Source organism: Drosophila biarmipes, chromosome 2L (genome assembly GCF_025231255.1).
Source record: "Drosophila biarmipes strain raj3 chromosome 2L, RU_DBia_V1.1, whole genome shotgun sequence".
NCBI classification, from domain to species: domain Eukaryota; kingdom Metazoa; phylum Arthropoda; class Insecta; order Diptera; family Drosophilidae; genus Drosophila; species Drosophila biarmipes.
In genome coordinates, this window is record NC_066612.1 from 9397175 (window position 1) to 9424289 (window position 27115).

General features: G+C 40.9%; 3 protein-coding genes across 4 annotated transcripts in view; all 3 read right to left on the bottom strand.

Moving 5' to 3' along the window:
- Positions 1-546: 546 nt before the first annotated feature.
- LOC108032699 (protein bicaudal C) lies at positions 547-5986 on the bottom strand. The gene is made up of 9 exons (XM_017106678.3): positions 5669-5986; positions 5562-5611; positions 4924-4993; positions 4781-4860; positions 4388-4714; positions 3723-3848; positions 3279-3660; positions 2024-3187; positions 547-1311 (listed from the first exon to the last, which is right to left on the bottom strand). The coding sequence occupies exons 1-9, from the start codon at positions 5973-5975 to the stop codon at positions 1064-1066; spliced, it is 2754 nt and encodes a 917-aa protein (XP_016962167.1). The 5' UTR covers positions 5976-5986; the 3' UTR covers positions 547-1063.
- A 64-nt stretch (positions 5987-6050) lies between these two features.
- On the bottom strand, positions 6051-8130 carry LOC108032700 (uncharacterized). Its single transcript, XM_017106679.3, has 3 exons — positions 7660-8130; positions 6963-7132; positions 6051-6199 (listed from the first exon to the last, which is right to left on the bottom strand). The coding sequence occupies exon 2, from the start codon at positions 7119-7121 to the stop codon at positions 6987-6989; it is 135 nt and encodes a 44-aa protein (XP_016962168.1). The 5' UTR covers positions 7122-7132; positions 7660-8130; the 3' UTR covers positions 6051-6199; positions 6963-6986.
- Positions 8131-8677: 547 nt separating this feature from the next.
- LOC108032718 (uncharacterized) overlaps positions 8678-27115 on the bottom strand; it is a 45684-nt gene continuing 27246 nt past the window's right edge. The window contains exons 3-8 of one of the 2 annotated variants that reach the window (XM_017106699.3): positions 17845-18056; positions 16073-16208; positions 15720-15853; positions 13097-13219; positions 12823-13012; positions 8678-11315 (exon numbers count right to left, since the gene is read on the bottom strand). In XM_017106699.3, coding sequence (XP_016962188.1) covers positions 10666-11315; positions 12823-13012; positions 13097-13219; positions 15720-15853; positions 16073-16208; positions 17845-18056 — 1445 coding nt within the window. In that variant the 3' untranslated portion in view covers positions 8678-10665. Of the gene's footprint in view, positions 11316-12822; positions 13013-13096; positions 13220-15719; positions 15854-16072; positions 16209-17844; positions 18057-27115 lie in introns of those variants that run through there. The other variant, XM_050885127.1, reaches the window with a different exon arrangement.

Consider the following 27115-nt stretch of genomic DNA (forward strand, 5'->3'; position numbering starts at 1 on the left):
AAATCAAATCGCTTGCCAAAAGTTCTTCCGACAAAAGCCCACTCGAAGCTGCTAAGTGGAACATATCCCCAGCGAAAATGACACCCAGACGGAGACCGAGAAATTAGTTGCCATTGGCAGAAGCACTCTGCGCCCAAAATGCCATAATCATAAAAATTTGCAATTATGCTGATGACCGCAACACGGCAGCAACAACCGGCAACTGGAGCACAACATTTCCAGTTCATTAGCCCGACCACGCCCCCCCTGGCCATGCCTTTACTCCGTGTGAGGAGGATACACATTCGATTTTATTGTCCTGCAAGTTTTCCTTGGCACGCCTTTGAGGCCAAGAATAATGCAATACAAATTATGCAGACAACTGGAGACAATAAAGCCATTAGCCTCCATTCTGGGAGGTCTAAAACTGGAGTTCAGTGTGGTGGTTCAGCCAATAAAAATCTTGTTTGAGATAAAAAACTGATAGAAATGTGATAGAAAATATTTCATATGTATTAAAATATCATACAAATCATCGCCCTAATTAATAAGACCCTCCAAGATCACTTAGTTTTTCATAGACATCTATTTATTCATATCAAATGTGTGGCGTGACTGTTTAGCTTATCACTGTATACATGCTGTGGTTTCCTTTTTTCAGTTAATTGACATAAATTCATTTCTTACAATACGTGATTTCGTTTTGGTTAGATTTCATAAATAATTCACAATATTTTTGCTAGGCGGGGGCTTTCTCTCTTTTCTATATAAATAATTTCGAAATAAATTAATCGCTTAAAACGAGGGCTACTACGATCTAGGGGCAAACTGGGCGAAAACTTTCCCGTGCGCAGCTCTGCTACTTGGAATTTGAGTACAAATGCGAGTATAAGTCAAGGTCAAGGCTGTGGGTTTTCGGGAAAAGCTGCTTTTCTTCGGCCCTGCGAGTTTGCCGCTCTCTTCCGGTTCCTGTTCTTCCTATACTGTTTCCGTTCCGACGCTCCCGATCTCTAACGACTACCAAATAAGTGGGGGCATGCAGAAAAAAGAAAGAAAAATGAGGATGTGGGACCTCAGGGGCGGATCACCACTGGTTGGAGGGACGGCGCTCAGCGCCCGGGGCCGCGCTGCCGGAGAATCGCGGCGACGAGGAGTTCTGCGAGGAGCTGCTGCTGGGCATTGTGCTGCAGGCCGCCTCGTTGGCCAGCAGCGTGTGAATGGCCGTCAGCAGCTTCTTGCGAGCTCCAAACGCCGCGATACCCAGCTCCATCAGGTTGTCCTCGGTCAGCGTGGTGAACACCTCCAGGTCGATTTCGTTCAGCACGAAAATTTCTGCAAGGATAAGTACAAGATACAGATTCAGTGGCGCAAAAGATGAATTAAGATTATACATAAATAGTTAAGTATTACATTTCCCACTATAATATAAAAGAGGATGCATACAAGAAAAGAAAAGTTAATTTATAGTATTAATTATTCTGTTTTGTTGTTGCGGAAAATTCACGAGTTAATTTAATTTAAATAGGCTAAAAGTATCTTCTATTCTACATTTCATCTTTTTAATTTCCAACTTGTCAACAACACAATTCCTAAATGCAAGGCTAAAGAATGACCTTAAAAAAACTAATACGATTTATTAAAATATCAAGATATTTTTTATACGGAAATTCTATAACCAGCATCATAAATATAAGGTGATTGTAGATAGATAGATAGATTATAGATTAAGTATGTAGGAAACCTTCATTTAAACATATATTTAACTAAGAATGAAATGTAAGTTCCGACTTAGGTTGATGAAAACACAAAAACCCCTTTCATAAATAAGATTTAAAAAACATATCACGATCTTCCCTCACACTACTACTACGCTACTTACTATGCAAATGAACTTTCATTTAAAAAGATACAAAATTTGTGTCTTCCAAGTGTGTGGAATAAAAAACTCTCCTTCCAAGGAAACATATATAAGATGGCTTTATAAAAAACTTATAGGACTTCGTACAGTTGGTAAAAACATGGGCAATCGGCGGGAACTACTCACTGATGTAATGCTCCAGGCCCAAGCTGGTGAGCAGAGTCTGGATGTCCTTGTGCTGGGCGAGCTGCAGCCGACGGTTGACCGGCGTGGCGTCCAGGAGACCTGTGGTGGCACTCAGCCCGTAGGGCGAGCCCAGTCCTGGCGGGAGTCGCCAGCCGCCAGCGGCTCCACCGCCACCACCCACACCACCGCCGCCCCCATTTCCATCCCCGTTGTCCAGCGGGGTGGGGGCTGGGGCGGGCGAGGTGCTGCTCAGGCCCATGCCCATCCAGGCGGGCGTGGGTGTGCGCAACTCCCCCGCCACCGGAGTGCGCTCCATGGCCTTGTAGCCCAGGGCCCGTTTCATGTCGAAGTCGAAGGCGCGGTGGCCGCTGGAGTGCTTGTTGCCGCCGCCTCCAAGGTCGTAGTGCAGGCTGCGGTAGCTCTCGGCACTGCCGGGCAGGAGGTGGGCTCCGCCGCCCGAGGACGACCCTGCGCCACCGCTGGAGTTGCCCAGTCCCAGGAGCACTCCATCGCTGAGGCGGCGACCCAGCCGGGCCCCAGCACCACCGCCACCGCCGCACCCACCTCCACCCTCACTGCCGTAGGTGGAGTCCGGCGAGTAGTGCGCCCTATTGGCACCTCCTGCCGTCGAGGAGGACGTGGAGGACACGGCGCCCGGCAGCTGGGCGTACGGCGGATACGACTGCTCCAGCGAGGTGGTGCTGCTGCTGAAGCTCTGGTAGCCACTCGTGTTCTGGCTGCAGCTGTTCCGCGGCGAAACAGTGGGCGGCTTCAGAGGCGCCACTGCCCCGGGAACCTGTAGATAGTTGTTGTTCTGGCCAGTGCCACCCACCACCGTGCGACCTTGACTCTGCTGGAAGCTGTTGTGCAACTGCATGTACTTCTGCGTGGGCGCACATATCCCGGTGGGCGTGGCCAGGCCATTGGCGTTCAGCAGCAGGTGGTTGTTGTTGGCATAGGGCGTCAGCTGGCCAGAGAGAGCGGGCGGCAGCAGGGACGGAGTCTTCGGGCTGTCCACGTAGCCCGCCAGCAGGGCGGTCAACTGGGTGCGGTAGGCCAGGTTGAGGTCCTTGTCCTTGGGCATGAAGTAGAAGTCGGGCAGCTCGGGCTTCACGAACGGCGTGGCCAGGCGCAGGATCTCCTGGCGGGCCTCGTAGATTTTGTCTACGGATGGGTGAGGTAAACGATAAACGAAGTAAATGTTGTTTCAAAATGTACATTATATCTTTTTCAAGGGGTTTTTGGCCAATCTCACCTATAAACTTCTCCACTCCCTTGACCACAATGGCCAGCGTGCTCTGCCGCTGCTTCTGGCGCAGGGTGATGTAGACGCCGTACTTGGTGTTGAGGCTCATTATCTCGGAGGCATCGTTCTGGTTGTCCGGAAAGTCAAAAATCAATGCTACGGGCAAATTGCCAAGCAATTGTTGTCGCGCCAAGTAGACGTCGTCGATGCGTCCGCTAATCGTGACCTGCGACTTCTTCAGCGGCTTCACGTTCATGTCGCTCAGGTCGGGGAAGATGATCTTGGTCTGGGTGCGCTCCATGATGCTGAGCAGGTTCACGTTGTTCTTGCCCTTCACGATCTCGTGGTGCTGCGGCGAGATCTCCATCTGCACGTTCACCAGGATTTGGCTCTGCGAGGGCAGGGGAATCGGTGATCTGATCGCTATATAAAGAGTTTTCCCCCTGAACTTACGGCAATGCTTTCGCAGGCGAAGTTGATCAGCAGCTGGGTGGCATCTCGCACCTGAGCCGACTCCTTCTCGGATCCTTTGACCAACACCAAGGAGGTGTGCAGCTTGGGACGCGTGGAGAATATAACCTGGATGGGTCGAAAAAAGGGGAGATATGGAATAATTTCAATATAGTTTGGAAGGTATACAAGGTATTTTTATCAATGTGGTGCAATCAAGATAAGAAAATAAATTGAAAATAAATAAAACGAATATAAAATAGTTTTAAAATAAGATAGCTGCACCCTTACCATTTTTTTTTTGCTGTTGGTACACTGTACCAGAATATTTAAACCTAACTATAATTTACAAAATTAGTTAAAAAAAATAAAATATCAACTTTTAATAATTATTCATCCGATTTTATTTCTATTGAACCTTAATTTGATATAAAGTAAGCAAATCATTCGTTCAAAAAAAAATTTGAATATTGGTAGTCCACAAAATGTAGGATCCTTAAAATATAGAAACCCAAAATGCAAACTCTCCAAAACACTAGAATACATATCCTCAAAATCACCACAGATTATAAGAACGATTTTACTTTTAAATCATTATGCAGTTTATTTTTCCCAACAGCTTAATTTGGAAATAATATTAAATCAAGATCAGTTGCAGCATCACTCACCTGCACATTGAACTTGGTCTCGATCATCTTGATGTAGGGTGTCTCGTGGTCGGGCTGCGGCTTGCTGGGTCCCATCACGGGCATCTCGAAGGAGATGAGCAGCGGGGTGGAGAGCCGGACGAGGGCCCGGGCCCGCTCCACGCCCTCCAGGCTGCCGCACAGCGACACCTGGTTGGACTTCTCCGTGGGATTGGAGCGGTTCGAGTCGGGGAAGTGGATGTGGGTGTGGGTGTCGTCCATGATGCGCTTAATGTTGTTGCCACCTCGTCCGATGATGTACGAGTGGTCCGTGTAGCTGACGTCCATTTTCATGATCACCCGGGTGCCCTGCTCGAGAAAAGGATATGGTATCAGATCGGATCCGAACATGAACAACGAAAAAGTAGAACCCACCCTCGAGTCAAGACTGCTCAGGATGCGCTCCTTGGCCCGCTGCACTTGCTCCACCTTGCCCACAATTCGCACATGCGGATCTTTAATTGAAATGTATATTATTCAAGTAATATATGATATGGTAGGGACAAGGAAAACCTCACCCTTCTTGCTCTTGGCACCAATTTTGAGTCTGCAAGGCCAGCTCACATACGTATCCGTCGTGTTCATGATCTAGTAAAATAATATGTATTGGATGTATGGCGATATTTATATACCAAGTCAGCAGGGCTTTCGGCGGTCTAACAGTCTCTTAAAACTAGCTGCGTGGTGCACTTAAATTTAATGGTAGGTTGCCAAACAAAGACATGGATCATTTAACTTAAAAATTTTGCTCAAAGAGTAAATAACTTAAGACCCTAGTGAATCGAAAACATATTATTTTCTGCTTAAAATGTATAAGGCATGGCAATCTAGGCCTTAAAATAAGTGATAGCAGGAGCATATTATATATTATATTCGCTTCCTATGACTAAGAAATTAATAAGAGAATTAAAAATAAATAAAATATAATATTAAATATAATTTCTTTAACCTTATTAGATTATTTATATATAATGAATGGTGGTAAGAGATTAAGATCTCATTTAAATGAATAATAATTTTATATTTTCTGCTTGAGTATTTTGTTAAATTGTTTTTTTACATTTTTTAAATAATTATAAGTTGAAAATAAGTATCTTATTTTTTATCATGTAAAAGGTCAAATTTATAAGTTATAATTCGATGTTAAACTACTTACGTCATGAAAGAAATACTCGGCTCCATTCATTCCCTCGATGGAGCTGTCCGCTGTGGGAAGTATACAAGAGGTTAAAGGTCGAAAAAATACCCAAGGACGAGCCTTACCCTTTATCAGCTGCTCCAGCTTCTGGCGATCAACCTTGAAACGCTCGGTGTGCAGATCGTCAGGGTTTTGAACGCCCAACTTCATGGCGATGGCGCGTATGTCACTCCAATCGCTGTCCACCGAGGAGATCTCGCTCTGGGTCTCGCTGGGGGCTCCACTGCCCGCCGACGTGGTCGAGGGCAGGGCCTGGAGACTGGCCAGCGATCCCATGGACCCGGCATCCACCTCCAAGCCCGCCATCGGCGACTTGGCCACATCTGCGGCCGTTGGATACATAAGTTTGTTGAAAGAGGCGCAGGACAGCATGGTGGGAGGTGAGTGAATGGGTCAGTGGGTCGGCTTGGGGGTCGAGGAATGTGGCAGGGTGAAAGGTCAACAGGTGCGGGTACCGAAGGGTCGTTTAGTTTTAAAAACCAAGCAAAACGTCCGTCTCAGTTAGGGGTTGTCGAGGCGTTTATTGGTCAGCGTAGTGAGATGCTTGTGGTGTATTGGTGGAGGTGGTAGTGTATCTTGGTGATTGATGGGATGAGCTGCCGATGAAATATGATATAGATGAAGGAATCGTTGCGGTGCAAGTTGAGCTTAGTATGAAAGTGCAGTTTAGCAATGAAACTAAGTAGGCAAGCATGTTATGTAATGTTTCTTAACGCTCTGATATTATAACCTTATGAGTTGAATCTTAGTTTTAACTCTTTTATTTTAGACCTAAGCTTCGTGTTTTAAAATAAATTATTTTTTTAGTTACTCGTTTTTGCTCTTCTTATTTTTTTTATTAGCCTACCAGTGAAGAAAGAGAAAAAAATTGAAGATTTCATAATTTTCTAATGATATAAATAAGCCAAAGATCTATTTTTCTTTGAACTGAACGAAATCCTTTTTCAGTATTTTTTATTTTGTAAAATAAGCTGTTTAGAATTGAAGGAACATTATCTAGAAACCCAAAAAACATAACTGCACAAAGTTTTAACTTTAAACTGATTTTGATACCTAGCATTTTAATTCTTTAACTATTGATATAAAAACAAATAAAGTTGGTTTGTGTTAGTGGTTATATGAAACGAAAAATTAAAATGTTTTTATTAATTGGAAATCAATATGCTGGCAACATTGCCATTTATAATATTTTATTTAATTTTAAAACTTCCTTTCTTTTCCTTTCCCTTGACATAACCTCTCAAAATGGAGTGCTGCTGCCATGAGGTTTGCACTTTCCCCTTTCTCCCGCAAGCCCGATAACCGTAATTTCTCCCGCACTTTCACTTTCTCTGGCCCACGGCCAATGGCGCTACTTACCGCTGGGATGTGGCTCGGGAGTCTCTACTTGAGGTTGAACAGGCCGTGCAGATCCAGGCAGAGGGCATGCGTGAGGTCCTGGACGAATTGGATGGCCTCGACGAGGCAGACGTTCATAACAAAGTTACGTATTTGTTGGAATCTCTGGACGAAAGGCATTTAAGGGTGATCTGCGCAATATAGACCTATATATCAGTATATAGCTGGGAGGGATTGCGAGGGGTCTGTCTGGGGGGTTTCGTCAGAGTGTCGAGTTTCGGGATTCCTGGGGCTCTACCACTTCTAAGTACGGCTCGAAGGCAACTGAACGCGGCGCCCCATCTCGCCGCTCGACTTTGCCGGCTGTCCCACCAGAATTATTCCTAACTGTAGAGCGGATGAACTCCGCACATCGCTGCGGAGGGGAAGATCTGGCGAATATTGTTGTTGCTGGGTCAATGAACCGCTCCCGTCCCGGACTAAGAGATCCCCCAAAGCGCAGAGAGCGCAAAAACAAAACAAAGTCGGAGAGGTGTTCCAGAATTTCCAACGTGTTCCATGTGGAGACCCCCTAACAGAGGTTTGGATGGAAATGTTGCCATGTTAGGTCGAAAATGTTGCCAACCGTTTTCATTCATTTTGGCGCCAGAAAAATCGGGAGAGAAATACGGCAGAAGCGGAAACCTACTTTATGCCCGCCAAAAATCACACCACTTACCGCAATATCGGAATTTCGGATCGTAGCACAAACACATAGATATATCTCGGGTTAATTTACTTAAACACAATCAGTTGTAAAATCGTTTTGACAAATAACAATCGCTCGTTTCACGTAAAAAAAAATATAAATTCGCTTGCTAGTTAATTTTGTGCGCAATTAATTTTCCGTCAATTGGTCAAATTAAGGTTCGAATGGGGATTCGGCTGGCAGTCGATGTACTTTTTTCAATGTAACCCAAAAAAAATAACCACTACCGAGGTGCGAGCAACAGAAAACACCACGTGTGTGGAAAACACAAAGGGAAAATGCAATGGAAATCGAATGAAAAGCGAAACTGAATTGTTGTCAGAAAATCGTGCACTGCGCGTTCGATGGTAATATTATTTTAATTAAGTTTTTTTATTTTTTATTTTAGTTCAGAAAAATATGTATTATTAATGAAGGCGCGCCGTGCAGTTGTCGTCGTTAAAGCGCGCTGACTATCAAACTAAGCTCGGCCTGTGGGTCCAAGTCCCAACTGACCTTCAGATCCGAAAGCTATGGGTTCTACGGAGAATTTATCTGCACATCCATCCAGTGCATAAACAACCTTGGAAAGCTCCCAGTCAGCTGAACAATGGGGGTCCTACGTCAGCTTTTTATCTGTGGCGCCTTTACCTAAAGTAGAGCTTTGAAAACCTTCCAAGCTCTCCAGGTGGCGCTTCAGAAAAATGTAGATACAGTGAGCGTCATAAGTTCACTCCTGAGGTTAATTTTCCTAGAAATAATAAGGGATACAATTTTCCAGGAAAGAAATACGTATAACTATAATTAAGATGTTACTAGCCATATCATCCTCTCTTTATTATTACAGAAGGTTTTAATATTTTCTATTCCTTTAAGATTTTTGAAATAAAACTTCCTTAAATAAAAATAAATATTTAAAAAGTTGCTGATTCTAACTTCAAAATGTTGTATCCAAATATCACCCCTTTAAGATCATTAAAACACGTTTTAATTCTTTATTGATTAGAGGGTTACTTTATTTCCTTGCTGCGTGTTTTTACATCACTATTTTGTTTTCTTAGAGCTTATTATTACATTTATTCTGGCTTTACACACTTTCGATTATTTATTGTGGATATGAATATATTATATTAAATGCAAAATGCATTCGCTTGCGTTTTTGATTCTCATTACAATTCTATGACTTATCTTCGTCCCTAGCAGCTAGAAACATGCTCTGTTCCTTAATCTATTCTCATATCCCTTGGTTAATATTTGTAATATTATTCAGTAACATCAAAATGGTTTTTGTCTCTCTTCTATATACATAAAACTAGTTTTTTACATTCTTTTTCATCTCTTATTACGTAACGGCCTTAATTGAAACCATACTGAAAAGAAAATTAAAATTAAAACTTTCTTCCAATGTCTAATTATGTAATGGGCATAAATTAGGGAAGACAACTTTCACAACACGATTTGATTACAGAAATCTTGGCGCATGCATTAATTAGTTTAGGTTTTTATTTTTGTTTTCAACATTTACACCAATTTATGTTCTTTATTTTCTATTTACATATTTTAAGACATATTTTTAATTTAGTTAGATTAATAAATTATTCAACATTCATTAAGTTTATATCCGAAACACAATTTCTTATAATTTTTCTCATTTACATTTTTCTTTTCCTTTTCGGTTAAGATTACCTGGATTACAATGATTTAGTTTTAAGGTAAAGGAACTATTTACCGCTGGATTTTTGTTGGCCAAAAATTGTTAAATAATCGATTGTTTTTTTTCGAGATTTTATATTGCCAAAATTAGAGTTCAAATTAAATGTTCATTTTCGTTTTTGCTTGATCTATGTATTCTGTGTTTTCTACAAATAAACGATTGCTATAATAATTAATTTTGCTTTTCATTTCCACAACCGTAAAAAGTTCCTTTCTGTACAGTGGGTGTTATTTTATATGAAGTTTTATTTTCTATTGAGTTTTTTATATTTACACATTGAGTTAACGCATTGTCTTTGTGCCAAGAATAAGACAAATCATTTATTTCTTTTGCTCTAGCTTGAGTTGTTTACAATGTTTAGCTTTGAAAAACCCACTTTAAAATGCACTACGGTACCCGAAAGCTAAGCTCAAGTGCAGTCTAAAGTTCAGCTTGCTGTACACTGTTCACATTTGTGTATATCTTTTGATTTCTTTTTGCTTGTGAGTATGTATAATGCTTAGATACAACATAAGGAGTTGAACGAACATGGCAAGCATTCTGAGTACTTTTCGCATTTCACTGACTAAGTACATGCATTTTTTCACCCTGTACGCAAATCCAAGGATTAACTGTGCATTTTGTGTATCTCTTTCAGCGATTATTTAGGTTGCTCTTAATGAAAGGTTTTTGTAATCTCCTTTAATTAACAGTAAAAGTTTGCACAGAAATATCGATGAGAAAATAAGAGAGTCTTGAAATAAACTTAGGGTAGGGGTTATTATTGTCAGTTAATTTGTGTTATTTTTATTCGGTGGAAAAAAAAGAAAATTTGATTATTTAATAAAGATTTTATTACATTTTAATAATATGTAATATTTTAAGCGTAAAGTGTGCTCATGAAAAAGAAGACGTAAGTAAGCAATATGGTTCTGTGATTGCAACGTACAGGGTATCCGCTATTTTATTGGTTTCACCATATGTTTTATTTTCCCCGACTTAACACTAAATTATTTCCTGTTTTTACTCATCGACTTCGTATCTGCCCGCCGGCTTTTCTCTCAATAATTAAATACGCCACATTTCAGCACTTCCCTGACCTTATGCGAATAACACTTAAGACCTACGACCAGATCGATTTATGCAGCTGGCTCATGCAATCAATACGAGTTCGCATGCATATTAATTATGCCCTTCAACAGTTCGGAGGGGAAAGGGAAAGGGGCCTCGTTTCTCCTTCATTTCTGCACGGTGGCGAGCACCTTAAGCTACTTTCGGAAATGGATTTCATCATCAATTCGGCATCAGCACGCGCAGCAGGGCGACTGCATCATGGCATCCATCGCCTGCGATTTCTTTTGGCACTTTTGCCGCTTTTGCCGCCGCCGAGTCATCAATAATCGTTGATCCGGCCAACTGGCCACGCCCCCTGCACCCTGGCCGTCCACAAGTGTCGCTGACAGCCGCTTAATGCTGCAACTCGCACTGGCAGCAACTCCTCCAGCAACATCTGCGACATCAGCAGTGGCTGTTGCTACTGCAGTTGTGCTGCCAATATTCGCATCACCATCATCATCACCGTCGCGGCTCTGAGTTGGCACCGCCGTAGCCATTTGACAATTATAAAAGCATTTGACGCTGGGCGCGGAGGCGGATGCTGCCGCTTTTGAACGCGTCACATCGATGTTGCTGCTGCGATGTTGCTGCTGCTGTTGCTGCTGCTGCTGCACCTTGCCAGTCGCCGGCTTTGTGTATTGACAGTTGATAATTTGATGGGTTAGCGGCCCCAGGAGCAGCGGCACAAGCAGAAGGGCCGCCGCCCCTCCGCCCCCGCAGAGCCAGTGCCACGCCCCCGCCAACTGCCTGTTGATGGGCGGCTTTGCCAGCTGCGATGGCCAGAATTGCCAGAAGATTTCAGGTGCAGCTGTCGAGGCTCCCGATGCCGCGTTATCCGCTGGAAATGGAAAGATTAGACAGGTGAGCTTGGGTAGGTGAAAGAGGTACAATGCCATTAAGGGGCGCCCATGTTTCGCCATTGGTGTCAATGTGAAAATTAAAGAGTTAACAGATACCTAAAGGTGCCCTAAACGTACATAAAGATTTTTTAAAGAAAAACTCTTGGAACTCTTTAATTCTGTCATTTTTAAAAACTTTAAGTAACTTAAAATTTGTGGAAATATTTTTCTGTTAATTTAGAGAAATATATTTAATATATATTTACTAGAAACATATTGTAATTTGTTCAAAATAAAATGTTTTAAAATTATGTTATAATATATTTTGACAGATTCAAACTAAACTGGCTTAAAAGCATTTACTAAAAATGTACTTTTCTCTTAACCCTTTCCTATTCCATTATAGATATTTTAACGAACTATGAAAGCAGCTGAGGAATTCAGTTTTCCAGCCAAAAAATAGAAAAGATATGCATCCAGACTGGTTTTCCTATGTGAGTGGGTGTGTCAACAGGGCATTTGCATAAAGTTCAGCGCGGAATGCAAGCAAGGAATCGGAATATGCAATCTTCTCGTTCCTTCAACTTAATAACGAGGGTGGCTTGCAAACTTCCGTTCCGAGGGTCTCCCCTGGGCGCTGTGGCCAAAATATTGTTGCATACGTGGATATTTCGCTGGCTTAATGTTGCCGTTCCCCAGCTCCTTCCATCGGTAAGCCAGTGAACTCAATTTTAAATACAATTTTCAGCTCAATGCGTTTACACACTTGTTATTCCTGGTGTTGTCGTTACTCGGTGTTAAGTAAATGTTGTCGCTAGTAAGTGGCAAAAGGGAAAAAAACCGCAAAAGGAACATGGGGCAAAAAAAAGGATATAGAACGGTTCCCCCACAGTTTTGCCAGAGGCCCCAATCACGATTCCGTCCTGCACAGTCTGCCGCAATTCCGCGACAATCTTTCATGTCTAAACTTAGTTTATAGCAATTTGATTTGCCCGCCATCTGATTCGATAAGCCTGCTCCTTGCTACTTGCTCCTGGTTGTTAGCAGACTGGAGGAGTGTTTATGCTGCACAATTTTATTTACATAATTTACATTGTGTGCCCGGGACATCGACAGGATGCAGTGGGCCGAACTGAGTGGGATTCCGACCATCTGGGTTGTTTGTCGAAGGCTTTGCCATTTCCTCAGATGGAATCACTTAAAACGAATCGAATGGCAGTTAGATCTTTCTGATTCGTTAAGCTACTGAACTGAATATCTATCTCTAAGATAACAAAAGAGTAATTGTTAGATTGGCCTTAGGAAAGCAATAAAAAGGTTTAATTTATATAAGGGAAGTAACCTTAAAGTTTCTTGATAAATAATACGAAAATTTATAAAATGAATTATAAATGATATTATATTCATCAAATTGGCAAAACCCCTTTTGTGGAAGTCCACCTACTGTAATATGCAAGTGGAGTGGTTGAGATTAAGATTTGTGTTCCACCCAAAGAAGGTACTCACCCGAGTAGTAAGTCAAATAGGACTCGTTGTGATCCTCGTAGCCGCCCCGCTCGCCATTCGTGTGCTCCTCCAGGGGATAGTTGTTGATGTCATACGATCTGCCCGAGGCCATTATCCTGGGCCGGTCCTCCTCGATGATGTTCTCCATTTCCTCCTTGAAGATGTCAAAGATATTGGCCGTGCACTTGAGCTAACAACGGGAAATGGGCGAAACAGACGGGGGCTTTATTAGAATCTCAACTGGTGCGGATGGTTTTTGGTATGGTGTGCTTACCCTCATCTGGCTCTTGAGGAAGTGCTGATTGGTGACCATGAAATGTATGGCACTCGTCACCGACTCCAGTGTGCTGTTCTCCCGCCTCTCCGTCTGATAGGTCTTTATGTGATGCGGAGGCACCTACAAGAAACGAATTGGGGACGATGTCAAGTGGCAACTCGAATTTGCAGCGAAATCAATTTGTAAATATCCAGCAATCCTTTCCTCTCGATGAAGTGGGCCTGCAATATGAAAGCGAAAACTATTCCCCCCAGGCTCTGACACTTTTGCACCCCAAAAATAAAGGCGACCACGCCAGAGCGGCCGAGGCAAATTTATAACTTATGAATGATGAATAGATTTACGCTTGAGTGATTAACTAGAGCAGATGATGGCGATGATGATGGCCAGAGTGGGCCGCAGGAGCGGGGGCAGGGGCAGGATCCAAAGGACATGGGTGAGCTGTGTCGAGAAGACGAGGCCACTTTGTTTGCGGTGAGTTTAGTTTGAAGTGCCTGGCAGATACGTTGCCCTGGCCCGCCCCACCCAAAACCACCCAACCACCCACAGCTGACAGCACACATGATGGCTGTGGGAGGTGGGGGGCGGCGTGGGTGAGTGGTGCTCCTGTTGAAATGCGCTCGTTAGCTAAAAGATCAAGTGGCACCACACCCACACCAGGACCCACAGCCACACTCACTGTAGGCAACACTCAAGTGCTGTTTGTGTTAGTTTCTTTCTGCTTTATTTTGGTATATTTATAAATATGTTTTTTGTTGAATTGCTTGTTTTGATGGCGATTAAATCCGAAACTTTACCTATTCACATTGCATTTTATTTATTCTCTGCCCGGATTAAAGCAGAAAATATTCGAAAATATTTCTATATTGATTTTAACTAATATAAGGATGGAATTACTAAAGCTTTTTAATTGGCGAGCACATACATTTTGATTAAATAACTTTGTGTAAGTGGGTGCTTTTGTTTTTTATATATTTCATTTATGGCTTCGATAAAATCCAAACCAGCTGACTATTCACCGGATATATATATTTTGCTAGTTTTCATGGCACTCAATGTAGAAGTCTTTAAGGCTTAAAATGCTGTGATACAATTAAACTTACATTACCAAGATTTATATCTGTCGTCTCATGAAACCGACTTCATTTACTTTAGAGCTAAGCACTGACTAAGCGCAGCCAACTTACAACTTGATCTCTAACATAGAAAAACACACTTTCTAGGGGCGCAGTTTTGAAATATGACTTGTAGGGGCCCCCGTGACTTTGACAACCCATTTACTATACTCCAGCTGCCACCAGGTAACCCTCTGTCTGGATTGGGGAAACAATAACAATAGCACCAGCCGAAAGTCTGGCAGAAGAAAGGCCGTAATGTTCTGGGCCGCCATAAAAACGCCGCAGAGAAAAACTAGCTGACAACCTAAACGTTTCTTGAAAAACCGAACCGAACGCAAAATGCCAGGACCTGTCAGGCTGCCTCGTCCTTGCCGCCCCGCATCACACCTGTGCAATCATGCGGAGAGGGGAGCCATGACAGCAGCTGGGCGCAAACTGGCAGGAGGCACTGTGCCAGTATGACCTTCTGTTGGAGTCGACAGTCGACTGCTGTGGTTGCGGCCATAAAACATCCAGACCAGCCCAGCTCAGCCCGGGCCAGCCCATCCTGCTGCCGCCTTCCTGGCCAAAAGCGAAATGGCATAAAAACTGACGGCATATCAAAAAATGTATATAACCGAAGGAGCGAGAGAAAAAGCGGATTCTAGGCAAATATAAATGCCAAAAGATGGGCCTGCGAAATGGAAACGCCGCACGCACAGGTGCCAAAAAGTATGCAACAGACGAGCGATGAAAAATCGCACACTAAACGCAAAAAATTGCAAAACCAATGGCCACGTTTTACCTTGTGTTTCCCTTTTTTTTTAAACAACTCGATTGATCAAACGCGAGGAGGCAATTAAAGAGTTGACTATTTAATGTTGTTCAATTTGAAACTGTTCGAATAAAAGCAAATGTTTTCGAGCGATTTGCTGGAAAATCTCTGTGTTCTTCTATGCAATCCATTTTCGGACTATTAAAACTGGTTGAAAATGCAATTTAAATGTACCAATGAAATTGCATTGTCTTTTGGTTTCAGAAGAAAAGCAGGAATTACTTTTTAAGACAATCAACAGCAAATAAAAGTTTTCCGAACTACGTTAGATTTTGGAAGTACCGGAATTTTGATTAGGTTGTATAAGATTATTATTAATCCAAATATAAGCGAAATTTAATTTAAAATCTACAAATCAATAATAATTTTTTAAAAGGCAATATTTTTTTACTGAAAAAATCTATTCCAAATCACAATGATTAATCATTAAAAATTCTAAGAGCTTTGAAAACGCTATTTAATTAGGAAATGTACCCAATAAACTTGCATTAGCCAGCCGCTGCTCGCCACTCAAAGTGCATTCAGACCCGGAACGAAGTTCGAGCCCCTCCTAACCAATGACTAATTGAAAAACTGGCGCCCATCCATAGAAGGCGATCAAAGACCTCCGAATGCCTGCTAATTGAAGGGCGGAGTGGGAGGGTGTGTCCGGGTGCCGATAACAGTGGTAAACGAAACCAAAACTTACCACAATACCATTAATAGTCCATGTCAAATTAGCAGCCGGTTTCGAGTATTTAATTGAGCAATTGCCGTCGACCAAATCGCCGATGCGATAACGTGCCTGTATCCCGGTAACCACAGTGTGCTCTTCCGGCAGCTCTGCAAAAAGTGGGCCAAAAAGTGGGTCGTTAGCCACGGCAGGGAAATGTAAAATTAGCCGAAAAGGACCAAGTCGGCGGCCGGCTCAAATAGATTTGTTCTAATTAATTTGCCAGCCTCGACCGCCGGCTCGCCCTTCCATTAGCCCATTGCAGTTCTCAACGCTGTATAAGGTATATATTTTTTTGATTTCTGGATTTTCCTTTCTTTTTTACTTACCGACCACCTCCATTTCGCCGGACACCATGGCCGTTTGGAAAGTGGGCGCCTCCACGGATATTTCGCATGTAAATTTTCCCGAAATATTCAGCGGCACCGACTGCAGGACTACGTGGCTCTGATTCGAAAGGTTGCGCTGCAGAGCGGAGAAAGCGAACGGAGAAAGTCAGCAGACCGGCGGGGAAATGAAAAACGTAATAAAAATTAGTTGGTACAAAATTGGCTGGACGCGGTGCATAGAAATTGAATATGGCCGGGAGTGGAAGGTGAAAAATGAGCTGGGGAAAAATATAAAAATGTTGTCTTCGTTCTTCTGCATAACGACGAAATGCGCAGCAGTTGGCGATGGCAGATTGCCCGATGGAAAGCGACTGCAAATTGAGGGCACAAAGGTGAAGGGTTGATTTTAAAGCTGAAGGGGTCATCTTCATTTGATTAGGGTTTTCTTTGACTCAAAGCAACTGCACTTTGAGGTAGCTGCTTTCTTTTTAATCACAAGTGTAATCCTTGTTTCCATCTTTTTCGTGGACCCTTAAGCCTCTAAAAATACGAGAGCAAGAAGCATCGCTTGAACCACCTGAAGGGCTCCTTCATTGGCAACTTGACTCATTTTGGATAAAGCTAACACTTGAAGGAAGACGAAAGCAGAAGTTCCAATAGTAATATTTAAACTTAAAGGTTATTATTTTAACCTGATCAATTTGCCAATTTAGGTAATAGACCTTCGCTGAGCCTTATTACATTATTATATTAAACTTGATCCACAAAACTTGAGTCTCGAATTAACCCACAATTTGTGCGCGCTTAAGCCCTTGGAATGAAAATGGGTGTTTTATTTTGATTACAACGCTGCTGAAAAGTAATCTCTTGGAGGGAAAACGAGAAAACCTCATAAAGCAATTCAGTTAATAAAAATCAAATTTAATAAATTGCATTTAATACTGTGCATAATTTGCAGCATAAATAAATGTCGCATAAGAGCAGTGAAGAGGACAAAATTAAATGACAGTGGTGTGCGGCGAAAAGGTCATTGGTACTTCCAGAGGATCAATGGCTGAAGTTCGTGCGAGTGTTTAACCCAATTTGTTGCCACTGATACCTAATTGGCCCTTGTGTATTCCGCCGTAATAATTAAAGGTGGCCATAATACCCTGGGTACAACCATATACTTTTAAACATTAAGTGTGAGAATAAAATAGTTTCGAAATGTTTTTTAAATATTTTATTTTTTAAAAAGATTCATTTGAAAATGTAAATATGTTAAGAATTACTATAACTTTTTTTTCTGGTATATATATATATATTCACATTATTTCCCCTTTTTAATATTTTGAAATAAAATTATATATTTGAATACAAGAATTTCTGAAGAGTATTTAGAACTTCGTGTTGTGTTGGCAGGTGTCAGTTTTTCCCAACGGCCTTATGCAATCTGTATATATTGTTTTTTAATGAGCCGCAAGTCAATCGCAGGAGCGACTAATTGGCCACGCCCAACAACTCTTAACGGATCCGGATCCGTCTCCGGATGGACTGGCATAATTACCATGGGCAGTGGGGCAAATAAGCCGGCAAATGTCGTTATGAGAACGAATTCTGCCGGGTTCGGGGTCCTCGCAATCAGCCATTATGGATATAATTTACACGCAACTGCAGTAACATGTGCGCGTTATGGGGACATGGAAATGGAGTTAAGGGAATTATCCATATCCACATCCACATCCACATCCACATGCATATACAAGTCTGGGCACCGCCGTACTTGTACTTACCTCGACATTGAGACCACTTGTCATGGCAAAGACCTTCATCGCCGGGTTCTCCTTGGGCGTGTAGCGATAAAACTCACGCTTGCCCTTATACCATTTCACCGAATATAGAGTATCGTTTTCCATATCGTAATTACACGTGAACAGCGCGTTGCTGCCACGTTTCACCGCCTGTGGTATCATTACCGACACATCCTTGAGTGCCACAATAAAATCTGCAAATAAAATGAGTTTGGGGGTTAGTGAAATGTGCGTGAATCCAAGGGGGCTCATAAATATAAAGTGCTTTTTTTTACGTACGATAAAATGCTTAATTGGCCTTACTCCTTATGAATTTTAGAATTGTAAGTAATAAACACTTTATTTGTAACCTGTCCATGCCATTGCCCTTTTATGGACATTTGTCATCGACAAAAGCCATTTTTAAGCACAACTAAAAGGGGGATAGACAAACCAGAAAGGTTAGTGGAAAGCTGACCGTTCCCCCGTCCTTAGGTCTCCGATTGGATGCTAACTACTATGCCAACCCTTCCTTTGATAAGCGAGTGACCAGCTGACCCGACCACTGCTTTCCGTTCGATGTTTCGAATGACAACACAAAATGTTGCAAACAAAGTGGAACCCCATCCAACCACCGATTTCCCGATTTGCTTTCTTTTTTCCTCGTCCCTATCATTTGGCTACTCTGGTTAAGGGTTGGGTGAAAAATAAAATAACTGAAAAGAATTCGGTCCTAAACTTTTTTTGATTTAAATATAGGGAACAAAAAATTAAATATAAATTATGTTAGCTCAAAACTGTCAAACTTGGAGGGAAATTAATAAATATATCTTAAAAAGAAAGTAAAAAAATATATAACAAAATTCGTACTATTCTATTAAAATTGCCATAAGATCTGCTTTGTATTTCCTGTATATTAAATTCTAATTTTCAAAGATTTTAATAAAAATAAAAGTTACTATTTAATTAGTTATTAAATAGTAGTTATTGTTTATTAAATAGTAATCAAGAAGCTGTTTGCAACATTAATTAAAAACTTTTAGCAGTGCATGTGGTTCTTTGTTCCGTTGCCTCCGGTTTGTTTTTTCTGCTTCCACCGGTGCACAATGCTTTTGTTTCCCATATTGACCCACATAACGAGCGAGCATTTTGTTGCGCCCTTCGACCGGCCAGCCCTCCGACCTTTCGACCCGCACTTGATGTGGCTGCATTTATCGCAGGGCGCACAAAATTGTCCTTCAGCTGCACATTGTTGTTTAGCACTGACCACCGCCCGATTCCCAGATCCCCAGATTCCCCGATACCCAGAGATGCCCAATCCACTCAATCTCCGCCCCCAAGAACGACAGCAAGAACAACAGCTTTCCCCGCCAGTTTATTTTGTTATAAAAAACTTTTACAATCTACGTTTGTTAAGTATTTTAACTGCTTTCCCTGGTTGGGATGCCTGGGTGTGTGTGGGTCGGGTTCCTACCTTTCCCCTGATATATTCGTGTGGCTGTGCCGTATAAACCAATGAAAATTGCAGGGGCAACTCTTCGTATCATTCACTTTCCCTGCTCCCTTCTCCCCTGGGTGGGAGAAAGTTCTGCGTCTGCTCTGGGTGTTTATCTGTCAGTTTATGTTTACAAATGTCCACTTTTAATGGTTCACCATTTAACTGGAGGGACGCCAACAAAAGTTGGGCGTCCTGGGATGCTACAGCTTGACATGCTTTATCATACATATTGTTATGTTCCATTGTGTGCCTTTTTATACTTTAGCATATACTTCGCCTTATTTTGTTTTCTTTCTTTTGTCTGTATTGCTGTTCTGACTCCTCTAAGCCGCTTATTCAACCATTCGGTAGTAACAAGTTGTTTTCTCCCCGAAAGTATTTAAATTCACTAAAATTATGAAACGCGTTTGTTTAATAATTTCTCAATTTCCTCTATGCCATTATTAATCCGCATTGATATTACTTAGCATTAAAAAACACTACATTAATTTGGCTAAATAAATCGCTAAGCCCAGCTGCAGCCACAATAAGTAGTTTTAGTTGTGCTGGCTTACAGCGGCTTATTGCAAAAATGTTTACAAATTTATGTTCGCGTATTCTGTTCATCCAGCCATTGACCGCAATTTTTATGCACATTATTTGCAATAAAACTTTACAGACGAAATGCATTTAATTTGGGCACATTAAGTTATATTAAAAGCTGATCAAAAGTTAAGCAGCAAAACAAAGTGCCAGACAAAACAAACAACTGGGAAAGGGAAAGCACCCTGGCGAAGTAAGGTCTCCTCTAAGTTGGCTTGTAAGTGCTTCTCACACTTAGGCGAAGCCCCCGAAAATGTATTATTCTACATATATATGGCGATATGGCGGGCAGACTCAAAGCAGACTCCAGACCGAGACGCGACCACAGAACTCGGCCAGAAAAAAGGAAAAGCTTGGCGGGTAAGCGGGAAAGCGGGAAAACGGCAACCGATGACGACGATGGGCATTGTAGCTGACATGGCTGTCAACACTGTAGCCATTGCCGGGAAAGGACCTCGTCCTGCTACATCCATCTCCTCACTTTGCAGTCATTTCAACTTTGGAATTTCAATAAGAGTCTCGGCGAGTGAAAATGCCGCAGGTGGTAGGCACACAGGGCCCGGGTCGTTGGGAAACCAAGTTGCCGGCTGGCATAAAGAAAGGCAAATAAACCAGAAAAGTAAATACATAAATTAAAAGTGTAAAGGCGAAAAATGTTTAATTCGCGAATGGAAGCGTGGGGGGTGCACCCAAATGGAATGGATGGGCTGAAGGACTTAAGCGACGAGGTGGTAAGACTTTCACCTTCATAGACCCAAGCCAGTATGGTATAAGATGTGGTCTAGTGAGGAATATGATGTTAGGGGCTTTAATGTAACACCTGGTATTTCTAAAGTAATATACAATTTCTCTGAGTTTTCTTATTGAGTTTTAACTCAAAATACGTCAAAACGAAGGGTGATTTCTATACCTAATTACAACTTTAATAGAAACCGATTGTCGGAGGTTGTTCACGAATTCATTTTAAAAATTGCAGTCCTCTCCAACTCCAGCTACTATATCATTTGGCACCCCCCACTTGCCAAAGTCAAGTCCCAAAAGTAATGCGTTTTAGTTTCTTTTTTATAAGCCACATCTAACTGGCCATTTTTCCTGCCAGCTCCAAAATCCTTTCTAGTCCCTGCTTTCCCCCACAGTTTTCCCGTTCTCTGTTTTTCCAGGCTCTTGGTTTATTTTTCAAACAATTTTTTATCATCAGCTGTCAATAGTTCAGGCAGCTGACCCACCGAAAGGAGCAACCAAAACGAAAAATAAGCCAGAAAACGGGGGGCTAAAAAAGAAGAAATCATTACATAAAAAATGTTTTATGCTCTGCTATTGCAACTTTGACCAGGCAGGGCAGCAACTGCAGCGAAAAGGGATGAAACTATTTGTTTTTGTTGTGTAACACGCTCCCTGGCTTTGGAAGTAGTCCAAACTTGCACGTATAAATACATTTTTGATGCCGACTTTGTTGCTCGCGTTGTTTGTTGTTTGCAGCTTCATTGCTTGCCATAAAAACTAAAAAATCGCCAAATAGAAATAAACGCATTTCTATATGTATCTGTATTTATGAACCCCATAAATATGTCAAATAAATTACGAAACAGTCAAAATATTGTGCCCTGTTTGTGTTGCCAATGTGAATGTGTTTATGTGCGAAGTCATATACTCCTATGTTTGCCTACTGGGCCATCGTTTTTGTAGGAATGAAGGTATAAATCTGCTTCAATATTGGCTAAGCTTTATTTTCGGCTTCAGGCTGGCTTAAAATTAAAGCTCAGACAAGGAAGTTGTATTATAAATGCCAGTAAACTTGTTTTGCCTAAGTAATGCCGTACTTGCATTTAATATAATATATTTATTGCACAAAATATTTTTCCATTCAGTTCCAGCAGTGAGTTTAAATTTAATAATTCTGATTCATGTATTTTATATGGCTTTCCATTCATTTGGGCACACACACGAAATGAGTGTTGCTTGTTCAGCATTTATTTAAAACTCGAATTGGAAACACCCAAACAAAAACCTCTATCTCTAAAATTGTCCGCTAATTTGGGTTTTCTCTTTGGTTGGTTTTCTGTTTTGGTTTCGGGTTGTGTTTTGTTTTCGGAGTGTCATAAAATTTTGCGGCCTGTGACAAAAACAAACGCAAAGAGCGCGAACAAAGCTCGGCCCGCAGACAATTTCATTAGGATGGAAGTTAAAAAAAATTACTCACATTATGAGATACTCAATGGCAGCGCAAAAAGGGGGCCAAAAGCCTAGAAATGAGGGTGGCCACAAGCAGTAAAAAGCGAAAACCAAATGCAGAGTTTCGCAGTTTTGGGCATTTACCAAAATGTTTGTCACTGCAATGCCTGCTCCTCTCATGGGCAAAGGACCCTCCGTCCTGTCCTGTGTGTGTGTGTGGTTTTTTTGCAGGGCGGGTTTGGCCCGGCGGAGGGTCATTTGGGCGCTCTATGCGCTGGGGCTATTAAATAAACATGCAAATTATTGCGCAATTTTTGATTACGATTTTTCAACACGAGCCAGCCATCGTAGGGGGCAACAACAATAGCCACTCCTCCTGCATATTTGTATATGTAAATCGAGCCACTCCCCGATGCCTCCACCCTGCACCACCCTGCACCACTGAGCACCACAATTCGCCCGTGGTTTTCGCCTGCAATCTTTGCATGCATTCAACACTCAACGCCTATTTTGCATACAAATTTTATTATTATTGTATTGAATGGGAGCCGCGACAATGGCGGCAGACTCCCACTTTTGTATGTGTTTTGTTTGGTGTTTCGCCACTCTGGTTTGGCGAGTTTTTTTGCGCTTTTCGGGAATTATGTTAAATGAAAATCTGTGCAATTTTTAGCATGACACTTGTTCGATGTCATGTTTTTTCGTCGTGCATTGTGCCCCACTTCAAATTGAATATATCGAATTGCCATTGAAAATACAGGCTTAAATATTTGATAAAGACTTCGTCACAAGATTCAAAATAAAGACTTAATTGGGATAATTTAAAAAATACATGCATATATTTCATAATAATTCAGAGCTCAGCTTATCTTTCTCTATTGTGTGTTCAGTTTGGTTAGCAACTGTTGTTGCTAAGTATTTATATATATATTATCTTATTCCTTATATTTTTCACGCATAATTATTTTAAAAATAAAAAAGAACTTTAATTATAAAGCCATACAATTAATTTTATCTAAGTTACAGCTTATAGCACCTCTATAATACTCACTTGTTTATTTAAATGAAAAATTACGAATAAAATATGTTTTAAATATTTATTCCAAAAATGAACAGCACAAGGAAAACTGATAGCCCATTGGGTCTTCCCCTTTTGACAAGTCATTCCTAGCGGTCCTGACGAGGATGTGGAGGTTGGGCCCTCACAAAGGTTAGGCACAGCAAGGCGATGCTTTCACTGGAGTTTTGCATGAGTGTCCGCACAGGGCCGAGTGTGTACTCAGAGGCAACCGCCAAAGCGCCGCCAAAAGCATCATCGCACATGGAAACGAACAAAGCCCTCGTTTGACCCCGCTCGTCAAACGGCGCTTCTTCGGTCAAAAAGAACTTTTCGTAAAAACTCACTTCCATTGATATGCAATGAGATGACAGAGGGCGGGATGGCTAGAAATGGGCGGCTTTCCTTCGCTTTCAATACCATCGCAAACGTTTGCTTTTAGCTTTAGGTTGCTCTGATTTTGCCCAGAACAGTTCTTGGCTTTCTGAGCACAAGATACGTAGCTGTTAATGGGCTTAGATGTTTCTTTTTACCTAATCTATAGGTATTTTACGATTTAAGCTGGCTTTCACATCCACAATCATCAGCGCTTTATTAACTTTTTTTAAAAGATTTTATTGAAGATTATTAGAGAATTCAACCACCAACTTATAGAGGTATTCAAATCGTCAAAATCGAAATACAATAATTCAAGTTATAAAACCTAGAAAACGGTTTTGGGTTCCCATTTTGAAAGCCACTGATTTTGACCTTTTTCAAAAAGTAAAGTTTCAGTCTAGGATTTTAGGGTATTCAAACACAAGTCCGTAGAAGTTTCCAAAATCGGGATACAATTACTCATGTTATGAAATTTAGAAGTGAAGTTTTCGGTTCCTATTCTGAAAACTGTAAGGATTTTGCAATAATCGAACATGAAAACGGTTTAAAAGTTTTAGCCTCATTTGTCATAAGCTCATCGAGGTATCCCACGTGTAAATAGGACTCCAACAACTCAAGTTATGGACTATAGAAGTGCAGATTCGGGTTCCCATTCTGAAATCCATTGAAATTACCGAAAAATCAAACATAAAAATGGGCTAAAAATTTGACTCTTGTTTAGAAGAAAATGTTAAGTGCAGAATTTAAGAGAATTTTACCACAAAGTAAACAAGGTATCCCACGTGCAAATCGGACTACAACAACTCAAGTCATGGAATATGGAAGTGCAGATTTGGGTTCCCGTTCCGAAATCCATTGGAATTACCGAAAAATCAAACATGAAAATAGGCTAAAAATTTGACTCTCGATTAAAAGAAAATGTTAAATGCAGAATTTAAGAGAATTTTACCACAAAGTAAACAAGGTATCCCACGTGCAAATCGGACTACAACAACTCAAGTTATGGAATATGGAAGTGCAGATTTGGGTTCCCGTTCCGAAATCCATTGGAATTACCGAAAAATCAAACATGAAAATGGGCCAAAAATTTGACTCTCGTTTAGAAGAAAATGTTAAACGCAGAATTTAAGAGAATTTTACCACAAATTAAACAAGGGATCCCACGTGTAAATCGGACTACAACAACTCAAGTTATGGAATATGGAAGTGCAGATTTGGGTTCCCGTTCCGAAATCCAAAGGAAGTACCGAAAAATCAAACATGAAAATGGGCTAAAAATTTGACTCTCGTTTAGAAGAAAATGTTAAGTACAGAATTTAAGAGAATTTTACCACAAATTAAAAAAGGTATCCCACGTGCAAATCGGACTACAACAACTCAAGTAATGGAATATGGAAGTGCAGATTTGGGTTCCCGTTCCGAAATCCATTGGAATTACCGAAAAATCAAACATGAAAATGGGCCAAAAATTTGACTCTCGTTTAGAAGAAAATGTTAAACGCAGAATTTAAGAGAATTTTACCACAAATTAAACAAGGTATCCCACGTGCAAATCGGACTACAACAACTCAAGTTATGGATTATGGAATTGCATAATTGGGTCACCATTCCGAAATCCATTGGAATTACCGAAAAATCAAACATGAAAATGGGCCAAAAATTTGACTCTCGTTTAGAAGAAAATGTTAAACGCAGAATTTAAGAGAATTTTACCACAAATTAAACAAGGGATCCCACGTGTAAATCGGACTACAACAACTCAAGTTATGGAATATGGAAGTGCAGATTTGGGTTCCCGTTCCGAAATCCAAAGGAAGTACCGAAAAATCAAACATGAAAATGGGCTAAAAATTTGACTCTCGTTTAGAAGAAAATGTTAAGTACAGAATTTAAGAGAATTTTACCACAAATTAAAAAAGGTATCCCACGTGCAAATCGGACTACAACAACTCAAGTAATGGAATATGGAAGTGCAGATTTGGGTTCCCGTTCCGAAATCCATTGGAATTACCGAAAAATCAAACATGAAAATGGGCCAAAAATTTGACTCTCGTTTAGAAGAAAATGTTAAACGCAGAATTTAAGAGAATTTTACCACAAATTAAACAAGGTATCCCACGTGCAAATCGGACTACAACAACTCAAGTTATGGATTATGGAATTGCATAATTGGGTCACCATTCCGAAATCCATTGGAATTACCGAAAAATCAAACATGAAAATGGGCCAAAAATTTGACTCTCGATTAGAAGAAAATGTTAAACGCAGAATTTAAGAGAATTTTACCACAAATTAAACAAGGTATCCCACGTTCAAATCGGACTACAACAACTCAAGTAATGGAATATGGAAGTGCAGATTTGGGTTCCCGTTCCGAAATCCATTGGAATTACCGAAAAATCAAACATGAAAATGGGCCAAAAATTTGACTCTCGTTTAGAAGAAAATGTTAAACGCAGAATTTAAGAGAATTTTACCACAAATTAAACAAGGTATCCCACGTGCAAATCGGACTACAACAACTCAAGTTATGGATTATGGAATTGCATAATTGGGTCACCATTCCGAAATCCATTGGAATTACCGAAAAATCAAACATGAAAATGGGCCAAAAATTTGACTCTCGTTTAGAAGAAAATGTTAAACGCAGAATTTAAGAGAATTTTACCACAAATTAAACAAGGGATCCCACGTGTAAATCGGACTACAACAACTCAAGTTATGGAATATGGAAGTGCAGATTTGGGTTCCCGTTCCGAAATCCAAAGGAAGTACCGAAAAATCAAACATGAAAATGGGCTAAAAATTTGACTCTCGTTTAGAAGAAAATGTTAAGTACAGAATTTAAGAGAATTTTACCACAAATTAAAAAAGGTATCCCACGTGCAAATCGGACTACAACAACTCAAGTAATGGAATATGGAAGTGCAGATTTGGGTTCCCGTTCCGAAATCCATTGGAATTACCGAAAAATCAAACATGAAAATGGGCCAAAAATTTGACTCTCGTTTAGAAGAAAATGTTAAACGCAGAATTTAAGAGAATTTTACCACAAATTAAACAAGGTATCCCACGTGCAAATCGGACTACAACAACTCAAGTTATGGATTATGGAATTGCATAATTGGGTCACCATTCCGAAATCCATTGGAATTACCGAAAAATCAAACATGAAAATGGGCCAAAAATTTGACTCTCGATTAGAAGAAAATGTTAAACGCAGAATTTAAGAGAATTTTACCACAAATTAAACAAGGTATCCCACGTTCAAATCGGACTACAACAACTCAAGTTATGGATTATGGAAGTGCATAATTGGGTCACCATTCCGAAATCCATTGGAATTACCGAAAAATCAAACATGAAAATGGGCTAAAAATTTGACTCTAGCTTTGAATAAAGTGCAAATGCAGAATATACGCAACTCAAGTTATGGACTACAAAAGTGCAGATTTGGGTTCTCATTCTGAAATCCATGTGCATTACGAAGAAATCAAACATGAAAATGGTTAGTCCATTTTATGACTGTCGCTTAAATAAAAATGTTAAATGCAGGTTTTAGAGACTTTTATCACAAATTCAACGTC

Coding starts and splice junctions, on each gene's coding strand:
- LOC108032700 (XM_017106679.3), bottom strand. CDS start 7,121: ATGCCTTTCGTCCAGAGATTCCAACAAATACGTAACTTTGTTATGAAC.
- LOC108032699 (XM_017106678.3), bottom strand. CDS start 5,975: ATGCTGTCCTGCGCCTCTTTCAACAAACTTATGTATCCAACGGCCGCA. Junction 3,849..4,387: donor AGACCAAGTTCAATGTGCAG/GTGAGTGATGCT, acceptor CGACCCATCCAG/GTTATATTCTCCACGCGTCC. Junction 3,188..3,278: donor GGGAGTGGAGAAGTTTATAG/GTGAGATTGGCC, acceptor ACCCATCCGTAG/ACAAAATCTACGAGGCCCGC.